The sequence below is a fragment of the Calypte anna genome, chromosome 2 (assembly GCF_003957555.1).
Source record: "Calypte anna isolate BGI_N300 chromosome 2, bCalAnn1_v1.p, whole genome shotgun sequence".
NCBI classification, from domain to species: Eukaryota; Metazoa; Chordata; class Aves; order Apodiformes; family Trochilidae; genus Calypte; species Calypte anna.
Window position 1 is genome coordinate 9,494,255 of NC_044245.1, and position 24,530 is coordinate 9,518,784.

The 24,530-nt window shown below is 36.1% G+C and overlaps 1 protein-coding gene across 2 annotated transcripts in view; it reads right to left on the reverse strand.

Moving 5' to 3' along the window:
- Positions 1–2,308: 2,308 nt before the first annotated feature.
- Positions 2,309–24,530, reverse strand: part of LMBR1 (limb development membrane protein 1) — a 67,848-nt gene continuing 45,626 nt past the window's right edge. For both annotated transcript variants that reach the window (XM_030445110.1, XM_030445111.1), the window contains 10 exons: positions 22,574–22,638; positions 21,383–21,455; positions 16,342–16,422; positions 15,280–15,356; positions 14,965–15,042; positions 14,078–14,151; positions 13,735–13,825; positions 12,198–12,264; positions 8,200–8,361; positions 2,309–5,630 (listed from right to left, as the gene is read on the reverse strand). In XM_030445110.1, the coding sequence (XP_030300970.1) occupies positions 5,548–5,630; positions 8,200–8,361; positions 12,198–12,264; positions 13,735–13,825; positions 14,078–14,151; positions 14,965–15,042; positions 15,280–15,356; positions 16,342–16,422; positions 21,383–21,455; positions 22,574–22,638 (851 nt within the window). In that variant the 3' untranslated portion in view covers positions 2,309–5,547. The remainder of the gene's footprint in view (positions 5,631–8,199; positions 8,362–12,197; positions 12,265–13,734; positions 13,826–14,077; positions 14,152–14,964; positions 15,043–15,279; positions 15,357–16,341; positions 16,423–21,382; positions 21,456–22,573; positions 22,639–24,530) is intronic.

Consider the following 24,530-nt stretch of genomic DNA (forward strand, 5'->3'; position numbering starts at 1 on the left):
AAAAAAAACAGATCATGTGCACATGAATGAATCCTAGTATTTTCATAGTGGAAAAGCATTTCTGACTATGGAATGTTGTTGTACAGACTATGATGGTAAAAGAAAAATACATTAAAAGCCAAGGAAATACCTTGATACTTTAATAACTGGTATCTGTGGAACCACTGGGTACATGAGGAATGAAAAATAAAGCAGTTCATGAATTTACCTTCACCCAGTGATGCAGACTACAAATAATAACGTAATGGCAGGGGGTAAGTGGGCAGGGAAGCAGCAGCAACACTTCACAATAAGATACGACAAACATTTAGAAGTTGTATCCCAAAGTGCTCATGTAGATACAAGTGAATAGTCAGATACTTGAGATCTTTAAGAACCATAATTTCCTCATGTCTCTGTTTATGTGAGCTCTCAGTGCAGATACAGCTTTTAAATGTATGTGCCCCCTCCCTGGCCAGGCTGCAGGGAGCTTTGTGCAGCAACACCTCCCTCTAGACCATGGCAGGAGGGTTGGAAGCAGATGATCTTTAAGGTCCCTCCCAACCCAAGCCCTTCTGATTCTATAAAATAGCTTGGAATTAGGGATGTCAACATTATCAACTTTTACAGGATATTTCTGACACTATCACTTTGCCTCTTTGGAGTCACTTGCTGTATTTAATACATTTCATGCTAAGTATATTTAAAAAAAAAAAACATGAGCAATAAATTAAACTGAAAAAGCTAATGAGAAAAATGGTAATAAACAAGCAAGCATCCTCAGGCTTGAGCCATCCACACAAGTTCACAGGCTTCTACAAATCTGAAGTCAAGGATACTGTTGCACTATGAATCCCAAAACAGACTTAAAGAATTTATTTCTTCTCAGTGTTAGTGAATTGCTGGGGTACTTAGAACATATTCAAATAACTTGCATACACTAAAAATACATGGGTTTCTTCTTTTTCTTTGAAAGAAGAGTTTGAGGTGCTTCAGTTGTGATACATTTCAAAAAAACAACTTCCCATTTAAGTCTCCTGCTGCTCCATATTGTTACAGATCATACATCAGACCTATGTAGAATCTTGTTTCATTACTTCATGTTTTGTCTACATCAAGAAGAGTATCTGATCTTTACATCAATGCTGACAAATGATAGTGAATAACATGAAAGCATAAAAAAACCAAAAGAAAGCCACGGTGTTCAATGTCTTGCAACAATTAAGTTGCTTTAGTTGCTAAAATGAAATTTGTAGGAGTAGGAGATCCTCTCTGGATGTGGTCTGAGGGGACACAGTTCTATTGAGAACCACACAACACTCTGAGACAAGAAGCCATTCAGATGCAGTGGCCTACACAGACACATTTAATCAGAAAGTTCCAACAAAATGGAGCTGCAGATGAAAAGCTTCAGTTCAAGAATGTGATGCAGAGCTATCACCTAAAATCCCAATCAAAGTAACCCCATGCAGCAAGTAGAACTGTGTGTTGCACTGGGCAAGGTTAGAAAAGGTGCCAGAGGTTGTCACCACCAGTGTGATGGCTTTTGACTTAGATTGCTCTGCCTGGATGGGATGAATTCAAAAGCTGTGCTTTTGTCAAGTTCAAAAGCTGTTAGTGCAACTGAAATAACTTCCCAGTTACCAATACTCAAGATTTCTGCTCCTGAAATACATGAGCTAGGAGGAGGTTGGTGTACACAATATTGTCTCAAGTCAGCACTAAACAACAAACAACAAAACTACTCACATAAGGAAGTAGGGGATCTCATTTCCTTAAAGTACTTAATAATGGTTCACAGTTCATATCAACACTTAAAAAAAAAAAAAAAAAGAAAAAACCTACAAACATTTTTTTAAAGAGAAAAGTGTAAGGCTGAGCTGCTGTACATACGCCACCTGAGCCCACCCCACTTCTGGAAGATGAAGAATACAAAAATAACCTGGAACATCCCTACAAAAGGGAAAGAAAGTCAAGTGTACGAAGAAGCCAGTTTTCTTTGTTTCTACCTTGCTTCTTTCTCTTTATAAATTCTACAAGAACAAGGACAAGATGTCTTTAAAACACAGCAGTGGGCACAGCCCCTGAAGTATCAGGAACTGCCTGAGTCAGATAGGAAAGCAGGAGAGTCCTGGTGGGAGAGCAGAGGGCTTGCAGCCCCCTTGGCATTCGCCACTCCTGGGGATGCACCCACTCCCATCTCCATCCCATCAGGCACCCACTCCCATCTCCATCCCATCAGGCACACACAGGGCTGCTCGAGTTCCTGCAGTCCACAGCCAAGGCTCTGCAGTGCTCAAGGAGGTACTTTGGAACCAGACAAGGAAAACAACTTGTGAAATCCTTTAATTTCTATGACAGTAAAACAGTAAACAGGGTAAAAGGTGGGGGAGCACAGGGCCAAAGATAAACATAACATTACAGACAGTAAACAAAGCCTCCTATGAATCCAAAAACTGATACTTCCACAGTAATCAATGCTATTATTTTTTAGCTTAAAGTATAAGTATGTGTGCTTTATGCTTAGAAATCCCACATTACAGTTCGGCCGCTGCATTTAATATTGTGCTAGGAACACAGAATAAAGCCAAGATATGGCTAACTTAAAACACTTAGTTTACAACTACTTTTTGGTCTTGCGTGGTATCTAGTTGAAGATGGAAGCATTCATGTGCTTTTTGCCTCATAAGAAATGAGGCAGATGTTAATGTTACTAAGATCAGCTGTATATACCTTGAAGGTATAGACCACCAGACTCTACATGAGTCAAAATACTAGGAATGTATCGTCAACATCCATTAATGAATTACCAAATGCTTGTATTTAAGTGACCACATGCTTCTGTGAAAAGTATATAGTGACCTGCATGTTACACATAGTATATTCAAAAGTAGCATTGTATCTGTAAAGAAGTTTTGCATTAGCATGTCATTTTCAAGGTCAAAGGCATACTTTAATGTGGACAGTGTCACAATATCAACATCTGATTTTAAAACAAAACACTGCCAATGACTGCACAGGGTAGTTCTGAATTTCTCACCCATCTTGGAAACCACACAGCATCTTAACAATCCTCCATATTTCAATGAAAATTCTTTACAATTGTAGCCTTAACCCACACATTTGCACAAGGGGTGGGAACAGGCAAGGCTTTAGCATTTGTTTTGAAAGAGTTTTACAAGTCTTGCCTGTAACCTGTGTGTCTCTGCTCAATTTAAGTAGCTGTCCGATTCACTTTAAGAAACCACGTACACATTATAATCCCATCTTTTCCAATGTTCTTGGGTCATTGACGGCACAAAAAACATCTCTCCAAAAGCATGGAGAGCAAGACCTATGCTGATTCTCACTCCCTAAATTTATTCCTTAAATTCATCTATTCAGTTTCACTAAGTATATTTAAATAACTGCTTAAAGTTGTAACAGAAATATTTTAGAAAAGCTTTCTAGCCTCATACACCAAAAATCACCAGCCCCATTAAGACATGAGGACAATTTTGGTCACACAGTCACTTGTATGGACAAGTGGATGCATTTCAGTTATTTCTAACTATAATACTAATACATAAGGCTACAAGTTCTCAAAATACCTGAATGACACCCCTAATAATAAATTTCTAGTATTGTAAATAGATTTTAAAACAACTTATAACTGCAGCTCCCTGTTCTTTGTTGCAGAACTTTGACTCAAAGATTTCTCACTAAAGTGTCAACATGAAACTCAAACAACAGAAAAGAACCTTGTAAACCTTAATGAAATCAAGCAATTTTACTTTGTCTTCCAATACTCAGTACAACACACCAATAGCCAGTTTAATGAGCCTTGAATTTATACTAGTCACACAAAAATACCTCAAGTAACTCTCTAGCATCATATTTACTACAGCAGTATTTACATTATACCTCAGTTCAAGCCAGAAAAGGCAGCCTGCAAAAAAATAACTGATAAATCCTTGTGCATACTGGAGCTTGAATTTGAAGCACTCCAGGGGAGGCAGGGGGGAAGCAGCTCACATTCACACACACACAGCAATAAGGTCTACAGAGTAGTCATCTCAGGAGAACAGCTTCTGACACAAGGTTTATCTTATTTTTGAACCACACTGAAGAGCTAGTTGTCACCATTTGATCAAACTACAGACACACTTGTTTTACAGCAACAGAAACATTATCTGACTTGCTACCTAATGGGCACACGCTGAAGGTGTCCCCATTCCAATCTGTTTGAAGATTACTTGTGGCAGAGCAGGACAAAAAAAGTGCAACCAGAATTTCAGTACTTACTTGGGTTTCATTGGTGGGTATTTTCTCTTTTCTATAAACTGCTTAAAGGATTCCTAAGGCCACAGTAATGCTAAGAAAAAGGACATTACCACCCACCGATGCCGCTCCGAATCTAAGGCCTCTGAGCAGTTAAACTGTAACACCACAGAAAATCATACCAAGACTGAACACACAAGTTTTACTTACCAAGCCACCTATATCATCTCTATAAGCTTAGAATTTAAGTTTACAGTATCTACACGTAGAGGCCTATATACATCTTCCTGTGTTCATTAAAAAACAGCCTAGTGAAAGATACTGGAATATGCCACTGAACAGAAATCCTAGTAACTAGAGTATAAATTCAGAGAAATAATTTACTTCAGATTAATGAAGATTGTAAAAAAACTGCAATTGCAGCCTCCTAGGCCTGTGCTACTTGCAATAATTACAAGTACTGCTTATACACAGTAGTTCATAAAGAATTTTACAGGGACGTATTTGGTAGGGTAAGTGACCTCCATGACACAACAGCTTACAGAACTAAGAGCTGTGGTAGGGGTCTACACAGCTTTTTATAAAGCATACTAGGCTCAGATTTAACACTAAAGTTAATCTTCATCTTGTACTTCACTCTATTTGATAAGACATTGTCTGACTACCAGGTTGTTAAAGCAACCTGGCATTTATAGGTCAGAATAGGAAGCTGAAACAGCTGGATTTTCTGAGAAAGCTTCAGGACTATGAACAGCCTCCTGTATCCAGCATGAAAGAACTGTGATATCTACCAGTTACTGTAATTTTTTAACACGTTCTTTGTGGAACTTTTTATCTACTGCCAAGGATACCTACTCCAGGTAGTTTACATTTCCAGGAAGGGTCATATTGGGCTTCAAGTGTATCATTTTTTTTTTTCTTTTTTTTTTTTTTTTAACTAAGTCCCAGAGTTACTCTTTACAGCTGTGTCTGTACAACACAGGAGGTACTGTGCATTCAAATGGTAGCATGTTCGTATCTAAAGATATGAGACTGTCAAACAAATAAAAAGGAATGCATTCTTCTCTTCAGCTTCCAGTCTTCAAGGCACCTCCTTCATTAACTTACTGGGAATAAACAAGCAGACCAAAAGTTCACTGGAAAGAGAAGAATCTGATATACTTAACTTCCTCAGAAGCACACAGAATCAAAGAGACAAGGTTGGACCCAAATTATCAACAAATAAAATCCATAGAAAAATGCTGATGAGATGACAGGAATGCCATGAGGTTGATGTTTTCAGCTCTGTTGATTGCAGGTGATTGTTAATCACAGTGTTTTCTGATGCCCATTTGCAGACAGCTTTGTCTCCGAGTCTCTTGGATTGTTTGACAGATGAAGTTTATCTAATCCTGCAAAAATTAAAAATGAGGAAAAACTTAGATTCTTCTGTGTTCCGTGGACACAGCCATTCAAAAGAATTCATAAACCAGATTCTAGTTTACATATGCTGAAGACCAGAACTGTCACATTAGCTCAAGAAAACATTACTTCTGGGAAATTCCCTCAGTTCTGTTTTAGGTCAGAAAAATCCATTATAATGGACTTCTCTTTTTACAAAGCATGGAAGCAAGAGAAGCCTAACTTTATAGACTTAGATCTTTAGAACCAAGAAAGATTTGCAATGATTTACTCTGTCAGCATATAGAGACCAAAATAATTACCTAAAATACTGCTTTTTAATTGTAGCATCTTTCTGAAATGCATCAATTGCTGATCTTGATGACCACATCACCTCTCTAAACTGTTTATGTCTAATAATATTTTTAGGCCTATGTTATTAGTTTATCTGCCATTATTTCCAGCCATTTGTTCTTACTACATAGTTCTTTACTATGAGTGTCTTCCATCCTGCCCCAGGCAGGTAGTTAAACTACTCTTTTGTGGGGGAAGGTGCAGAAAGATGGCAAATTTAGCCATATTTTATTCACAAGAGGCATGATGTCAGTCCTTCCTTGCTTGCTACCCTTCCTCTCCTATCAAGTCTCTAAAACTAAGGAAAAAAAATGTAAATAACTTCTTATTAATTTAATACAGACTACACAGAGCACTCTAATGAAGTGCCATGATGTACTGAATTACATTTCTTGCCTCACTGGAAATCCAAAATTGACCGAGATAATAAAAAACAAAAATCTACTCAATATTGTTTTATTTGAAAGTCCCAACATTACAACAATTCTTTTGGTCACAAGAGGCCTGGAGCAGGACTTTACCTTCCACTAATTACCTACGATGCTCCACAAACCTCTAGTCCTCAGTTTTCAGCATAGGGGAGAAATAAGCACAGAGATTTTGGTTCTCATTCTTTTAATTCCATGTGACACTTTTTAACAGACACTGTTTGCTAAGGACAGGGTTGAAAACAAACCCAGATGGTGTCAAACCTGCACTCTTCAGGATTTATAGCTCCCTGATTATGTCAAACTCAAACCTTTTACCAATTACTCTGCTTTTCCATTCTGATGCCAATATTTACACAGGATGTGTGATAGCAAGAGGCCAAACAATGCCTAAAAAAATCCACTAGAATTATGCCATTCATTGACCATTATCCTACCATGCCTGTATTTTCAAGTTTTCAAATCTATCAGTATGCTTATTTTTTATTTAACACTATAAGTAAAGTGCCATGAAGATAAATATTTCACATAATTTGCTACAAGAAAGAAACTTTAACATTTTATCAGACCTGTTGCTATAAACTCATGCTGACTGATGGTAATTTCTTTCCTTCAGAGCTCTACAACAGCCATTACATAATACAGTGTAATCCCTTTACAGTCCCTTTACAGTTGCACAAAAACGAAATTGGATTATGCAATTCAACTAAAAGAAATTAATTGAGGTCTTCTTATAAAATGCCCTTAACTAAAAGCTGGGGAATAATGTCAAATACATCAGTTGTATCATAGCTGTCTTGATCCATAATGGAACTTCCCTGCAAAATATTTTCAGCATAAAAATCCACAGATAGCTTTACACACCTTTGGCCAACTAATCTGTTCCCTTGAAGGTTCAAAACTCAACTCAAAAATCACAACATGGCTTCTTTTAAGCCTACACTAGCAGTCATTTTGTATTTCTCTGTTTGGTAGATCTAATTTTAACCTAATTGCCACCAGCAGAGGGGCACTCTAGGAAGCACTTCAATTTTGTTTACCAGGGTGACAACTTTGGAGAGCAGTAATTGATGAAAAATAACAGAAGTACCTTTTAGACACTACAAACTATAATCTGCATTTATCAATACTGAAGTTTCACCATTACACCTCTCAATTTAAGCAAGTACTACTCTAGGGTTCTAAAGAGGTAGAAGCTTCATAAATTAGTCAAGATATGATGTAGTAACAACAAAATTAACAAATATGTGCATTGCATCCTCTGAGTATCAAATGTATTTCAAGCCTTCCTTCTGTGGCCAAGAAACATGATACACAATTTGAACAAAATTTCAATTATACCAAGTACAGGTTTTACTCAGCCACTTACTAAGATTCTGTATATTCTGTAGAGAGATTTTCTGGCCATGTAGTGCTCAAAAACAGCATCACAACAAGTCAGCTAAAACTTTAACTTATTACAGAATCATTATGTTGATTTAAGCAAAAAAGAAAAAGCCAACACACAAGGTGAAGTTTTATTTTGGAGTAATTGCTCAGTTGCAATGAGAATATTTCTAAACTCTCTAAAGGCTGAAAACATAACAGTAGAAGTACATGGATGTATCTTTAAGATCAACAATGTACCTCAGGTCTCCTCTCTACACAAAGCCATGAATTCTTACCTTAACTAATAGAAACTTCCACTAGAAAAAGTTTTCTGTGAGCCATAACAGAACTTTAACAGTAGCATATCAAGGTAGCAATGCTGAAGAAAGGAAAAGTTCAGGTACAAACTAAGTTTCCAGTGCTGCATTACCTAATGCCTTCAGGAGCTCTTCTCGCACAGCAGAAGTGAACTTTCTCACCAGACACAATGTTGTCACAATAGCAAAGAGCAAGTTGTAAGATAATACAATATAGAAGTTTCCCAGCCAGTTAAACCTTCCAAAATCTCCAAGCAGATCAAATCTGGTGATTCCTGTTAAAATTGCATTGAAGATTTGCATTAAAATCTTGGTTACATTTTTTGAGAAACATAAAAATTTCATTCTATTCTTTTTTAAATAGGGAAGCAGAATTCTTGCAGACACCACACTGTAAGACACATGGTTAAACATATAAAGCAAGGTTCTCAAGATCATGTACCCCCTTCATTACAGTTACAAATAAAATTATTTGGAAACTTAAATAGTTTGAGTGTGCCATACAAAATGCTTAACTAACACGACTTGAAGTAATCTGTCTGTTTTGGATAAGAATTCTGCTTTTATAATTTCAGTAAGTATAACTTTTAAAAAATTGGTACTGGTATAAAAACTGCTTGAGATCACAGTTTCTACTAAATCCTTATGTACTCCAGAAGAGGATGAAATGCACTGGGGGCTTTCTGAAAAAATACAAGTAGCAAAAAGCATTTCCATGAGAGCCACAGCACTTATAGTAAACACCAACCCTTTTTAAGTGTTTTTCAGAGCCACCAGTTTTGAAACCTAAGTTTAAAGACATCTTTCCAACTGCAGTTTCTTTCCTAGATCTTTCCACCATTACAGCCACAGAGCATTTGCACAGAAGGAAAGGAATTTAACTGAAAAACAATCCTGACAGGTCTGAAGGGGAAGAACAATAGGTTGTTCCTTTGCCAGGTCTACATCAAGGACTGCGCTGAATAAAGGGCAGAATATTGAGATGATGCCCAGACAACAGTTGTGTAGGACTGATTAACAAATATATTCCTCAAAAACCCCTTTGACACAAACAATGTCACAGCAAACTAACCTCACCCCAAAACTAAAATGGCAGCAGAAAACCAGAAAACAACCCTGGCTCTGAAGTTCCTGAAAGTAAGCTTTCTACCATCTTATTTTAAAAGGGTCTGGAGGCTTTTAAGAACTGTGACTTCAACAGTGACAATAAATGAAGAGAGACAGAATAGAATTAAGGCTCTGTTATCTTCAAGGTTATGTCAAGGGTGAACCTGACACTTAGAAATTTCACCATACCTTGATACCCAAGATTCAACATCCAGCTATCACAAAGGTAAAAGGTACACACACTTCTGCTATTCAGCATCAGTCAATACAATAAAAAACATAGGGGAAGCTTAGAAAAACATGCCAAAATGAAGAAAATGAAAAGAACTTGCAAAGAATAAAGCAAGAATAAAAATTACTGAAGCTGATCAAAATAGCAACAGAGGCAAGGAGGAATATCAAAAAAGCACAGAAGATCTTAGCACAAGAAGAATCTGGCTGACAAAATAAACCAGTAAGCAGATAAAGGATAATAAACACAGAGCTGTTTTCACACTTTAAGCCAGTGTCCTGAAGAATATTTTGAAATAACCAGAGAGTGTTTTAATCAAACTTCAGAGTTACAAAAAAATTGAGAGTCAAGTTTGAATCCATCATCTTTCAGACCTTTAAAGGAAAAAAGCAAAACAGGTAGAGCACTGGCTAAAGAGTCCTCAGAAAATAGCAAAACAATCCTTGACACAAAGGAATTCAGAAGAATTGCTAGCAATAGAGCAGGCATTATTAGGAAAAAAAAAAAAAAAGCCTGATACTTCTGTTAGAGCGGGTGGGAAAACATTGTTCACAAGTTACATTATTTTCCTCTTGCAAGTAAAAAAAAAAGTCATTGCTCATCAGAAAGGAGAAAAAAACCCACACAACACAGCAAAATTTTTTAAGCTTGTGGCAGAAAAGCGTAAAAAGGTTTTTCTGACTTTCTTACACCAGCATCTCCTCAGCCCTCAGGAAATAAAACAATCCCAAGACTTCCCTTTGTAAAACTACTGAGCAGAAAGCAACATCTCCAGTGGACACAAATATACACATGCAGTAAAGTTGGTGACAATTTATCAAGTAAAACATTAAAGAATTGTTTGGGTTAAAAAACCCGAAATCCTATGTTTTTAGAATGTACTTACAAATAAGGTTTAAACTTAACTTAATAGTTTAAGTTCTGTTTACTTAACCATAGTAATGAAATGCTATGAACACAAAATATTCTCACATTTCCATTTTTGTAACTTGAAGAGGGTCAGTACATGTACCAGATAACTTTTCCTTTTTTACCTTTCCCATAATTATGAATTCTCTTCTGCACAGTTTAAAAACTCACGTTTGTAATAAAGTGAAAAGTCTATGAATCTGCTTAACATATTTACTTCTTTTCATCTATTCAGTGCCACAGGGCAGTAGCATGTAGTGCAACACATGTTGATATTTTTGCAAAGCTCCACATGACTCACTGTACTCTAACACACTCTTATTAATCCTGTTTGGACAGCTGTGACTGTGCATTTGTTATCTGTGTGTTAATTGTTCCATCTTTTTTCTTCTTTTATTTATCTCTATGGCAAACTATTCAGGAATTTCACTTGTTAGGCTTTTTTTTTAAGTGAGTTTTAGCATTAATCTGTTTCCTATGAGACAACAATGCACCCAGCATGTATACTTACTTCCACAGAATCCATTTATTACCAACTGTTAATCTCATAGACCATTAACATCAATTTTTATTATTTTTTTTAAGAAGCAAACGATGAAAGCAGTAACTTAGTGGACACAATACTAATGTTAAAAATCTATTCCATGACACTAATTTTTTCAACATAAGATCTTGCTCTAAGTGCTAGAAATGTTTTACCTTCTTAGATCTTTATTGTACTGGTTGTATTTAAAAATTGCACTACTTCAAATACTTGAATTATTCTTTTGTGTTTTTGTGAAGTTTTGCTACAGATTTTTAAAACACAGGCTCCAAAATGCATATTTTCATGCTCAAGCCTCCAAAATGCATTGCAGGGTTTGTTTGATAGAGAAAAGATCTAAAGCAAATCTAATAAAAGTCATGATCTGTATATATATAAATCATGAAAATATACAGCATTACTTACCAGGAAATATTAACTACTCTTAATTTGACACTATTTAAAAATCAGCTACAGAACTATTAGGTATACATCACTGGTCTGTGGACATGAGCTTCAGCTCCTCAGCTTGTTCTGATACAGCCCGAGGTGAAGATTTCTTTTTGTTCTGTTTAATGTTCCCAATGAAATTCACATTAACTGCAAGTATTCTGTACCGCTTAAACATGTAATAGCCTTGTAATCTAGCTTCAAGAATTCAAGTTGAACATTACATAATTAAGCAAAGTGGAAGTTCAAAATATCTTGTGTATCCAAGTGGTTAAAATACTATTTCCACTTGAAATGCTAATGCCAGTTCTTCACAATAAAATTAGAACTTCTTGAGCTCTTCTGTGCTGGACTGCAAATCTTTATATTGGGAAACTGAACAAAAAAATGCAAACAGATTGTTTTAGGATAAGTGAAAGTAGCATGGTGTCATTGCTGATTAAAAAACCTTAACAAATAATGAGTCATTAACTGTTTTCCAAAAAGTCATTTGTACTCAGTGTTGCCTCAAATTTTATACCTCAATTCCCCAAATGTATTTTTCCACAAAAACTGAGCACTGTAATTTCACAGTGAACATGAAACTATTGTACACTGCAGTGTGCAAGCAGTCAGCACATCTATTCTTCTCACCCATCTCCTGTTTCAAAAAGTTTAAAGTCTGACCTGCCTTTTTAAAAGAATATCTAAAAAATGCTTAGTGTCTTTTTTAAAGAATGTATGTTCAACAGCTCATGTTAGTGTAGAAAAGGTCACACATACATGCTCCTTCTGTTGAAAGATGGCAAATCAAACACATACTATGAAAGGTATAGCTTACAGGCTACTCTTTTTCTTTAACTTGGTTAAACAGCCATTATTAAAATGTTTTACACTTCCATTTCACTTACCCAGAGTCCTTGACATCACTGGCAAAGCAGAGCTCAACACCAAGATAGAGACACAGTTTCCAATGATCTGTTCAAAAATGACAAGCATTTAAATTGCATGTCAAAGACCCAAAGACCAAAAAACCCAAACAAAAATCCACAAAATATAACAGTGGTCAAAATAAATATAATTATTACTTGTAAATGTAAAACTTACGGTCTTTAAAAGGAACCTAAAACAATTTCCAATAACATAGTTACTCTTCCTTTTATCACATTTGTTCATATGGTGTTACACAAGATACAGATGCTCTAAGAGTAAAACAAAAATATCAAATAGGTGGTAATTTGCTTTTAATCATAGCATTACGTATGCTTAGATACAAAATAATTCAAAACTACCATGTTGCAAAGCATCAACTATTTATTTAATTACTGCAAACTTTTTACAAAGGAACCATTCCACAGGCTTAGACAGGATGACTGATACATCAGCTTAAGCTTTGTATGTAAGTGCTTGCAGGATTAGCATTATTTTAAAAATTACAACAAAGAGCTTACTTTCAATTGAATGCCTGTTGACTACTTTAAATAGTATGAAAAAATTCACAGCTGTTAGATTTTACTCTAGTTTCTGTTAAGCCTTTATAAAGAGTAATTGAAACTCTCACACAAGGGATCACTTTCTTCAGCTCTAATTCTATCAGAATTCAAAAGAAAAAAATAATAGAAAACTTCTTAAAAATAGGTAGATATTTGTGCATTCCCTATTCATTTCTGTGTTATTCCTGGTGTACTGTAAATAAACAATAGAAAAAATTAACACTCCAACTCACTACTGCCCATCATCTACCATAACCATTCTATATGTTTACCTACTTTCTCACTTCCAACAGTTTGTGGTAAAAGTGCCTGTATTAATTACTTTTTTAAAAAAATAATTACAAGCACATTGAAAAAATAATTAAATTCAACATCTGTTCCTCAGTTACTGACTGCCTCCCCTTGTCAGCTTTGGGAATATTTTGCCAGAAAACTAAGCATGCTCCTCCACACTAGGTAACAGCATTTGTTATTCTGAAGCCAGTGCTAAACTGTAGAAAGTCAAATTAGCCTCAGACTGCAAATGTTCCTGAATAGACCTCCTCAGTCTTAGTTTAATTATTCAAATTTGAATTACTTTGTATTACTTCTAGCAACCAAGTTCTTCAGACTTCAAACAAGCTCCCTGAAGTACAGTTAGCACAATCAAAGTTACTCATTAGCAATACGTTTCCTTTGAAAAAACTTCTTTCACTAGCTTTTCTATAGCTAGTTAACAAGCTCTGCTATTCCAAGCTTTTTACAAGTGAATGGATGCCATCCAAACTAAACAGAGCACATCCTTTTTCCCACTCATTCAGCATTTTGAAAATCTTCCAGTTTGTGTTTACGAAGCTTACAAACAAATACTGATCACTGCAAATGAGCCATTCAGGGCAATTACTAACTAAGAGTCAGTTTGTCTTGGGTGGCAAGGAAGAGGAGGGGGGCATCACCCTCACAGACTTTACCTTACCTTTGTCATAGTTGTGTCATCCTTCCTGGGAGTGAAATTTTCGAAAAAAGGAAGACTGTAGAAGCCGACGACAGAGGACACCATAAGATAGCTGTGAGAATCAAGGAAAAAGGAACCTCCAAGGAATGCAAGTTTCAATCAAGTTCTCAGCAGTCTTCTAAAGGTCTTAAGAACCAAAGAAAAACACACAAAAAAAAAAAAAATACCCAAAACACTTCGAGTGCTTGAGAAGGACTGACCTATCTCTTTCTTCTTCCCAGGCAAGTGTCTTAGTAAATTATCAGTGTCCCAGAAAACTAGGCAGAATACTTGTTAACAGACAGAATTCTTAAAGAAAGGATACAAAATCAAAATGATTTCAAGTGCTGCTCCCACAAAACCAAAAGTGGACAAGGAGGCATTTCCAATTCCAGGCCCCTAAAAGGAGAAGAATACTTTGTGTAATTCAATATGATACATGCAGCCATTCATAAAGTTAACTTGTACCATGACCAAAATCCCTAAAATCCTACATGAAATACAGCCTTTTCTTGATTTAGTAATTAAGGGGCATTCTGATGTTCTAACTTGCAAGTCTATCATCCTGTGTAAGTGCACCAGCCAGCTTTCCAACTTGAGTATTAAGACAGGAAGTGCAACAGCTCACACTTTACACACACTGCATCTACCACCATGCTGCAATTTATACTCCATTACTTTGGAAATGGAAAAGGTCTCAAAAGATGACACTTCACAAAATACCTTTTAAAGCTCTGTAAGCTCATCTACAGATTTCAGCAAAGAAAGCAATACCAAGGTAATAAACCCTCATCATGATTAAAGACACTGCTACTCAATCTGTCTTGAAATATTTTTATCATAAAGGAAGAAAAAAATGTCGTGTTTGCAAGAGGAACACAAACACAAGACAGGCTTTTCATATTAGTTTTCAACATAGTTTCTTAAACTGAATATTTTTAGACCATATAAAAGTAGGAGTAAAATGAAGTAAAAGTAAATTGAAGACTACTGATTAACTTTACTGAATAGCTGCATAACAATTCTGGACCATTTTTATTAAGAACTCAATATGACATATGTAATAAATGCTTAGGTGTGCACAAGACCAAAATCTAGAAGGCTGAGGCTTATTTGTTTCAGTATTATTAAAGTAGAAGTTCTCATGTGCACTTTTGTAGAGTTGCAAAGCATTACAAAAGTTACCAAAATTGTAGGAGAAGTTTACTTTACCCCGGATCCTTTTGGCATTGCAGTCTCATCAACCAACAGGTAAAGGATGTTGAGGGCAACTAAGAAGACTGAGATGGACTATAAAGAAGCAGAATTAAATTTTAAGCAACTTTAATTATATTTTAAATAACTTTTAAATAACAAAGTATTCAACATTTAAATGTAAAGCTTTATCTTCAAATTTCCTTATGTAGTTTTTTTTAAAATGGCCAGGAAAAAGAGTATCAAGTTTGTTGCTTAAAGACACATCACTCCAAAATTTTAAAATAAAAGAATTCTTCGTGTTTTTTCTTGGGGGGAAGTAAAAATTCTTACTGTTTCAGTCAGCAGCAATATCATAACAGCTGGATAGACCAAATTCCTCTCCCAAGCAGAAGCTTTTTTCCGCCGTTCTGTTCAGAAGAGAAAAACAGAATCTTAATACTGTAGATCACCTTAGAATAGAAAAAGTAAAAAACATTCAGATATCTATAAGCTTCTGTGATAACTACAGGTAACAAAAATAATCTTGAACTGACATGAAGCAGTTCATAAAAAACATCGACCCTGAAGGACAAAGCAATGCCAAAAACATGAAGCTCCTTTAGAGAAAGGCTGAGGAGACATAAGGAAGCAGATTTTTCTTCCTTCATTACAGGCATGTTGCACCATAACATTTTTTTTCCCTGATATACAACAGATTTGCAAGGCTTGAAATATATCAAATTAAAAACCATGCTGTTAACATGTATATTTTAGTATGACCTAAAGAAGAGAAGGGAATGCCAAATATTTAGACAGCACTTACCTCTGTAACATAAGGCAGGAAACATACCTCACTGGACATCACTAGTCCATGTAAAAGGAACACCCAACAATCTTTTCTTACCAGTCTTACTTTGGACAGAACACACTGACAAATGCAAATTCCTGCAAGCCTTTGAGTAAGTAAGGAGATTCTTCTGAGTAGTTGCCATGACCAGAATTATCCGTTTTCAGTTTAAGACAAAAACCTGCTAAGAACTCCTTTACTGTTCTTAAACAAAATTTTACTGTTATAGAAAGGAAAGCAATGTCTTAAGATTATCCTGAATTATCATAAGCATATCATTATATATTGAGCTCCATGCAAGGAATTAGTTCTAAAATTTCCCTAAACATCATGCTAAAAATTAACTTCAAATCAGACTTCCTACTGAAATTTGTTTTTCAGAGGAGTGCAATGAACTGATGTGATGTATTTGTAGAAACTGTGACAATTTGAGAAGACTGCAAATGCACAAATTCAGTTAACAGCAAATTGTAATGAATCAAGTGACTGCTACAAATTAACCACAGCATCTTAAGGTCACTTAATAAACTGCAATCCACATGAAACAGCTGAAAAAAGTTTATTACCTAGATTTGTTTTCTTGCTTTTCACTTTTTCAAGCTCCCGTTCCAACTCTGCTGTCTGGTACTCCACAGTAGAGGATACACCTTGTAAAACAGAAGACAGATTTTCTTTTTTATGAGACTAAACCTAGTACTGTAACAAACACTGTAACAATTCAGATTGTTAAGAAGTTGGCACCAGTCACTTGTTGGCCATTCCCTACACTTGCCCTCAACTTTGAGGACTTGCACCATGTTCCAGATACCCTTTTTTTTAAATAAAAAAATGCACTCTCTAATAAATCTGTATGAGGATTAATAGTCTTGTACAGGCTTTTATCTCATATCTTGATCACTTGCCTACAAAAACTAAATAGCACTAAGGTTACTGGCACACCAATGCTGTTTTATAGCTCAGTCTCAGCATTTCCTTATTTTCTGTTGTCTGCTCATCTATCCTGCAACCTCAGTACAAGATAACAAGGTAAATTTCCAATCCCATCCAGCCTGAGCATTCTCCAAATTCCAGCTCAGTGAGGTCCTACCTGAAGACCAAGATGGACAGGACACTTTTTTGGACTTTTTTTTAACTTTAACTCAGAGTATTAATATTCAGAGTATTAATATTAATTTGTTCAAAGCAGTCAAATTATCAATAACGTATCCAATGGTTTCAAAAATTAATTTTAAAATATTTAATTACTTGCTTAATTCACACACATTTTTGCATACAACACAATGTCTGTGCTATGCCTAAACTCATGTTTGATATCCATTATACAATGTGTATGTGGTAATATATACACTGTCTTGAAATACATAACTATCTCAAATCCCAGGACTAACCAGTGAGACCTACAGTTGCTGTTTTGTTTTTTATTCACTTGAAGTACCTGCAATATGAATGTCAGTTTAACTTCTCAGTGGTTAAATAAGCAAACATAGTATAGGGGGGTTAAGAAAAGATGTTTCCTTAAAAAAAAAAAGGCATTATCATTATATTATATTATATTTATCATTATAAAAACAAGCTTTTGTGCTGATGTATTCCCTCTGAAAAGAACTCTAAAACAAATGTTTCACAGAATGACTAATTACTATAATTAAGAAAAAAGATAATGGAATAGCTTTGCAGAAAAAGTCAAGAACTTTAAGGGCAACTGCTGAAAAAGTTAAAGAAGTAAGAAAGCTGAAGTTAGTATCTGACATTTTCTTCTTGTCCATAGATGATTTAGAAGTCTGAGGAAAAGCTTTATTCAAGATACATATTGTTCTCCCCCTCAATATAAAAATCCAGAGCTCAAAACACTGATATTCACTGGGGTCTTTGCAACCAAGTCAGCATGATCATATTAGGTCCCAAAGAGACACTGCAGTAGAATTTCCAAACTATACTTGTGGTGTTGCAGTTCCTCCTTAAAATTAGCAAACAACAGGTTGCAATGCAAAAGGATATTTTACAAGAGGGGAAGGTGAAGTTTCAGATCAGTCAGAAGACTATTTGAAAAGGATGCAGCTAAATTCTTAAAAGCTCCATAACATTAGCTTTATTTCAAACACGCACAAAGTTCAATGTCAGCGCTGTCTAGCCAATAAATCAAATTGGGAGACGAGACTTGTTTGGACTAGCAATGAAAAGTTAGAAGGGATTCTCCAAGAAAGCCACAAAGCAGCTCATTTAAGGTCAATTTAACAGTATTATTCTGTTTTTCTTCCAGCCTCGACATAAGATTTCAGTACCTCAAAGGAAATTGTAAGAGTATCTATTTGCATTCCCCCTAGGTGATTGGCAGTTCAACACCAATTAGTTCAAAATTACACTGTTACTAGCGTGCAATAAAAACAACACCTTTCATCTTTCTTACATAGGTAAGGATACCTTCAGAGCCAATAACTTTGATCAAGTAAGCATTTTTGATCCTACCCCACCCGTCTCTTTGGATTCAGGAAAACTAATAGCTGAAGGCAACTTTTTTCTTTTAATATAAAAAAGTCCCAGCTTTATTATTCGACTGTAGGAGTGATGTGGGAACTGAAATATAATACACTGGAAACAAACATTTTCCCAAACCCCAGTATCTCTTCAATAGATAAAAATACTGGTGTAGATAACACGATCAAACTTTTCCCTCCCTCCTCCTCCAATTTTCAGTTCTACACTGTAGACATCTGTGAAGGAAGAAAAATAGATTCTGTGTATAAGATATGCGGTTTCACAGATTTATTTTCAAATTTGAAAAGCTTTATAGAATACTCTATCAATTGTGCCATCACCACAACAGTTACATCTATATGCAACAAGAATGGCACCAGCTCACACAAACTTCTTTCAAAATGTCTCTGAAGACAGAGGCTTTGCCCAGCTTGTTCAGTGGGAACAGATTCAGGCTACAACCCCTATGTCCAGGTATTGTCTGAGGAAACACTAATTAGGGCTGAGCAAAGCAATACTAGGAGCGTCACAGCAATTATTCCACCATTAAAAAAGAAAATCAGCAAGTATTGCTTAAGTCTGTGCTCTGGTCCTCTTATGTTTTAATAAAAATTTGACTCCAATGCAACAACGATTGTTGCATTATTATATTGTTGTGTTAAATCACAGATTATGGCTTCCAACATCACAGCACTACATCTATTGATGTGATTGCCACATGTCCATTTGCACACATGTTGTTTTTTTTTATTAAATAACCATGATAAGCATGAATCTTCATAGTTCTGGCAAAAATGTTACCTATTTTACTGGCATCATTTTTATGTATTAGAAGGATTTCTGGCAGAGATGAAGCTTTCTATGCTTGCCACATAAATGAGAACTACACTTAAAATTACTTCAATAAATAACTACTTAGAAAAAATCTTGCAGGTTGTGCATATAACATATAGTCCTTTGCCTTATACAAGCAAAATACAAGTTTAGATTTTTATCTACTTTACAGCTTAAGTCTCTTAATTTTCTCCAAACCAAACCATGAGTTTTCATGCATACCTTCAGGTGGCAGTGCCTATAGCATTCCCTGAGAACATGAAACAAACATTCAGCTCCCTCTCCTGTCAAAGGAGATTTCAACCCCACATCTTTCACCTCTCAGGAGGAGGCTGGTGAGAGCTCTGGGGAACACGAGGGGGTTGCAGTTCCTCTTTATGTTGAATACTAACAGATTTGCTGGAAGAGAACCCAGACTCTCAGCTAGTGGGTAGGGGAGCCACTTGTACACATCCTAAATCCAGATCCAGTTAATAGATGCCTACAAACAGATGATGTCCACCTCACAAATGACATTATTAAGTGGCTATATAAACAACAGTTGCATGGACTTCTAAACAAAAATCAGCAGATAATCATAGAATCATAGAATCATAGAATCATAGAATCCTAGGGGTTGGAAGGGACCTCGAAAGATCATCTAGTCCAACCCCCCCTGCCAGAGCAGGGCCACCTACACACCGGAAGGCCGTGCGGCCATTCAGAGAGACTTAGACAGGCTAGAGAGTTGGGCAGAGAGAAACATGATGAAGTTCAACAAGGGGAAGTGTAGAGTTTTGCATTTGGGGAAGAACAACACGATGTCCCAGTATAGGTTGGGGGCTGACCTGCTGGAGAGCAGTGTAGGTGAAAGAGACCTGGGGGTCCTGGTAGACAAGAGGATGACCATGAGCCAGCAATGTGCCCTTGTGGCCAAGAAGGCCAATGGCATCCTTCTCCACCTGAATATTGGAAGCCACTCTGCTCTACTTCTAATAGTTACATGAGTAACTATTTGGTCATTTTTCTGTATCACTTCTCTTATACATAAGCAAAATCACCATGACAACATAAAATATTCAGTAACAAATATTTTTCAGTTGCTTGATAATATCAAACACACAGAACAATTATTATCACCCCAAAGACATTCCCCAGAAAGGTATGCACCTTTCTGCAGGTCTGTGTGCATATGTGTATATTTATGTGCCATCAGTATAAAAAGCTAAGCTTCCATAACAGCACAGGTTATCTTATTTTTAAACTGAACCCATGGCTGATTTCAGCACAGAGTCACTACTCCTCCACAAATTTAAAATGCTCAGAGAAAGACAACCAACATGATCTACTCTTACCAAAGATACTTTACCTGATCAATCAACTTCAAAAGGAAACTTATGGATTTTTGAAAGAAGAAAAGATTGAGATATAGAAGATTGAAGATAAGAGAGAAAAGCAGGAAATGAAGAAAATTATGGCTAAAGTTGTAAGACAACAACACAATGGATGTGGCATGACATGAATATTCTTTGGTTTTCTAACCTGAAGCAAATGTATAAAATGTGGGTAGATACCTTATTCATGCAGTTAAAAGCAGTTCAGAAGAGAAATTGTGCAAGATGATTTCCAGGTTTATGGAATTGTTATATTTTCTGTAATTGGTGCTTGCTATGCTGCAATGCTCTTAGAAACCAAAGCTTCATACTTAAAACAGAAATACTTCCAAACACCTTATCGAGTGCAAAAATTGTAATATCAAATATAGTAAGTTTAAAACAGTTGTAAAATTATTAATTGTTATTCATTATTAGAAGCATTAAAATCACTAAATAGCTCCTAGCATACCAAGGACTGCTCTGATGTTTAATGAATTATTACCCAAGTCTCTAAATAATAAAGAGAAACTGAAAAACTCTTCAAATAAAAAAAAAAACAAACTCATAATGCAGGAAGTTCAGCCTCTTCCTAATATAAGTTCATTGCTCTTCAGACAAAGCTCAAATACAGTCATTTACCACTCCAAACAATTTTGCAGGAAGAGGGATAGCTCTGGTCAACTCCTCACTTTGCTGTCTCAGAATAGTCACATATTGCAGCTGATGAACATATTAAAAACAAAACCAAAGCAAACCACACGTGCATACACACACAAGGTAACCTTAAAAAACACAGTGAGTAATGAAATGTAAGCCTATGATGCTTGTAACATACTAAAATGTTGTAACTTTCTATTTTGAGAGACTACACTATGTGAGAGCAATACTGGCAACCAAAACCACTCTAAACATTGCATCAGAAGCAGTCTCAGAACAAGCATACCATTAAGCTTCCTCTGAATTGTTTCTTCCTCTAAAGTGATGATATACATCTGCTCATCTAGGTCTTCAAGGATCTGTATTGGGAAACAGAAACATGAACTATCAGCCACTTGTTTTTCTGACTGCAGTATTCTAGTCATATATGCTTTGGTTTAATAACTTGTATTTTAAGTATATAGTCTACAACTTTACAATGCTGATATAAATGAGAATTTCATAAAAGATTATTCCATTTTGTTACAAATCTATTTAACTACTATAAGAAAACTTTAAGTTTTGATTTCAGGTTATAGCTTTTATGTTCAGTTTCAATCTAAAGAGACATAGAACAGGGGAGAGGACAGTATAGCTGGCCTATATCCAAATCATTCAAACAATTTGTAGAGAAAAAAATTAATAACTTAGCAACCTTCACACACAATTTGATGCAAAAAAAACTAACTGCAGATTTTTGAAAGTATACTAATAAGTGACTTTTGACATAAGCCACTAATTCAGGCAAACAAAATGCTACTGGAAGTTAAATTTAGATAAATAAAGTCTGTCTATCTTGCCATCAGGTTCTTCTAGTTTCAAGTATACAGATAGCAAAACACTATATATTTTATTTGCAATTTCAAGGTTGGAATGACCAATGAAAAAGAATGCAAGACCTAAGTGCATCCAAATTTCAGTAACTTCAAACTAGGACATCACAGCAAAGCCATTAGAGCACTTGCACATGATGTGAACCTCTCCCTTCCTTCACAGCTCTCAGTACAAGAACAGTATCTATTTATAAAGAAATTCTTACAAATACCAACTACCTGCATTTCACTCATCTAAGTGTAGCCTCAGGTATTCTTGTCATCCAGCTTTGGTTTAGCCTTGTATCCTTTGCTTCTGAACTCAGAACAAGGCCACACTTTTCAGGCATTTCAAAAAAAGATATAGTAGGCAAAACTGGCAATAAATATTAGTAGCAGTTACAGTAATAGACAAATCAGGGGAAGTCTACATATTTTTAAAAATTTTTAGGGAAAAAGACCCCACACGATTTTGTGCTATACAAAAAATTTTAAGTGAAAAAAAAATTAATTATAGAAACACTGATAAAATGAAATCAGAACTATGTAGAAGTACAGGCACTCTAAAGGAAGGGACTCTGATGCCATTGTAGTTTCTAAACAGGACAGATCTGTGTAACACTTACTGTTGGCTTCACCAGCAACTGACCCATTACTGTAAACATTCGTGAAAGTCCCACTGGCGTGCATACTGCAGAGGAAGGAAGATTATGCAAAATAGTGATTTGTAAGTCAAAGTCCAACTTTTATTTGGATGTGTAATGATCTATTCTACATATAACAGTACAGTTTTGAAGAAAACTGGAAGAGCTTCAAACTTCAACATAAACTTTAAAACACATCACTATCACATGGATTCTGAACAAGACAAGCACCTCGCCTCTTCCAAGAGCACAACTGTAAATTTTTTTGTCAACCAGGAACACCATCTCATCAGATATCTTCAGCTTCTCAAGTAATTATTTATTCAAAACATGTGGCACCAGAGGCTATGTCTACACTAGTAAATTCAGCAGTGCCAGGATACATTCCTGGGCATTAAGACTTGATTGTCTACACCATTACATTGCTAGAACTACCCCCATCAAGATTTGCCCTGGGCCAGTTAGCTCTTTCCCAAACAATTACCAGGTGCACTTTCTGGAGTTCATGTAGTCCAGGAATCATTATTGTGAGGCAATATATACACAGACACCTTGTGCAGATTATAACAACGTGGACAGAATGATTTTATTTGGCCACTGCACCAGAGAAGATCTCAGGCATATTTAATCTACTAGCACAGGTGCATCTGTAAGGTCAAGAGATCGTGAAGCTGCTTTGCTTTGAAAGTTACACTGCAACTTCAGTTGACAGCACATTTATTTTTCTTAACTAGTGTTTCATTATGACATCTGCATATTACAGCAGAAATATAAAAGTATTCAAAAAGGTTAACTTAAGCTGGTCTTCCTTTGGTACAGTGGAAGCTTGCAGGAAGAGGAGGAAAGAGAAAGGAAGCAATGCTCTGAATCACCACTGCAATAAGCCTTGTTCTTACACTGCTTCAGCAATTCAGCCATCTGAACATCTCATGAAGCTCTACCCCAGCATCTGCTCTATGCTGCCCTTTCAGCTATGCAGTGTCCTAAGCAGTCTACATAAGACATTCAGAACTATACGTTTTTAATTTCCCCCCCACCTTCCATGAAAGTAGATTTAAGAATCGTCACCTACAGAGAACCCAAGGAGACTGCTAAGGTCTCTGTGAGAAACACATTTCAGAAACTGATATGCTTGGTTTAAAAAAAAGCTTCAGGCTATCATTGCCCACTCTTTTCCTAAAGGGACAGCCCCTAAGTGTTAGCTGTAAAACTGTCAAGTCTCAAAAACAGGTGAAACCGTGATAATCTAGAAAGGGAGATGTTCTGCCCCACTCTCAGCATTTTTCTAGAATTTATTTGGGGAGTACAGGGGAAACTGAAATTATAAGTGGGATTTGGAGCCTTCCACCATAGCCTTGTAGCCCTCCAGTATCTGAAGGGGGACTACAAGAAAGTTGGCAATGGATTTATTAGGATGTCAGGTAGTGATAGGACTAGGGGGAATGGTTTCAAATTAGAGGAGGATAGATATAGATTGGAAGTTAAAAAGAAGTTCTTCACCATAAGGGTGGTGAAATACTGGCACAGGTTGCCCAGAAAGGTGGTGGAAGCCCCATCCCTAAAGTTTTTAAGGCCAGGCTGGACAGGGCTCTGAGCAACCTGATCTGGTGGAAGATGTCCCTGCTCACTGCAGGGGGGTTGGAACTTAAGAGTTCCCTTCTAACCCTGAAAATTCTATGATTCTATGATTATCTTTCTTAGTCCCCTAAACACAGAAGTTTGAACTTGGGATAGGACCAGTTAGTTGGGGTTTTTTTACTGCATCTGTTTCATATAGAATCATATAACTGACCTCTAGACTGGCCAGATGATAGTTTTGTGATCATGGGTGCACCATGTTCCAACTTCTGTCTGTACAGCAAGATTTTCAATTAAAAGAGGAAGAAGGATGATTTACAGAATATAGGACAAACTAAGTGTTCCATAACAACTTTTTCTC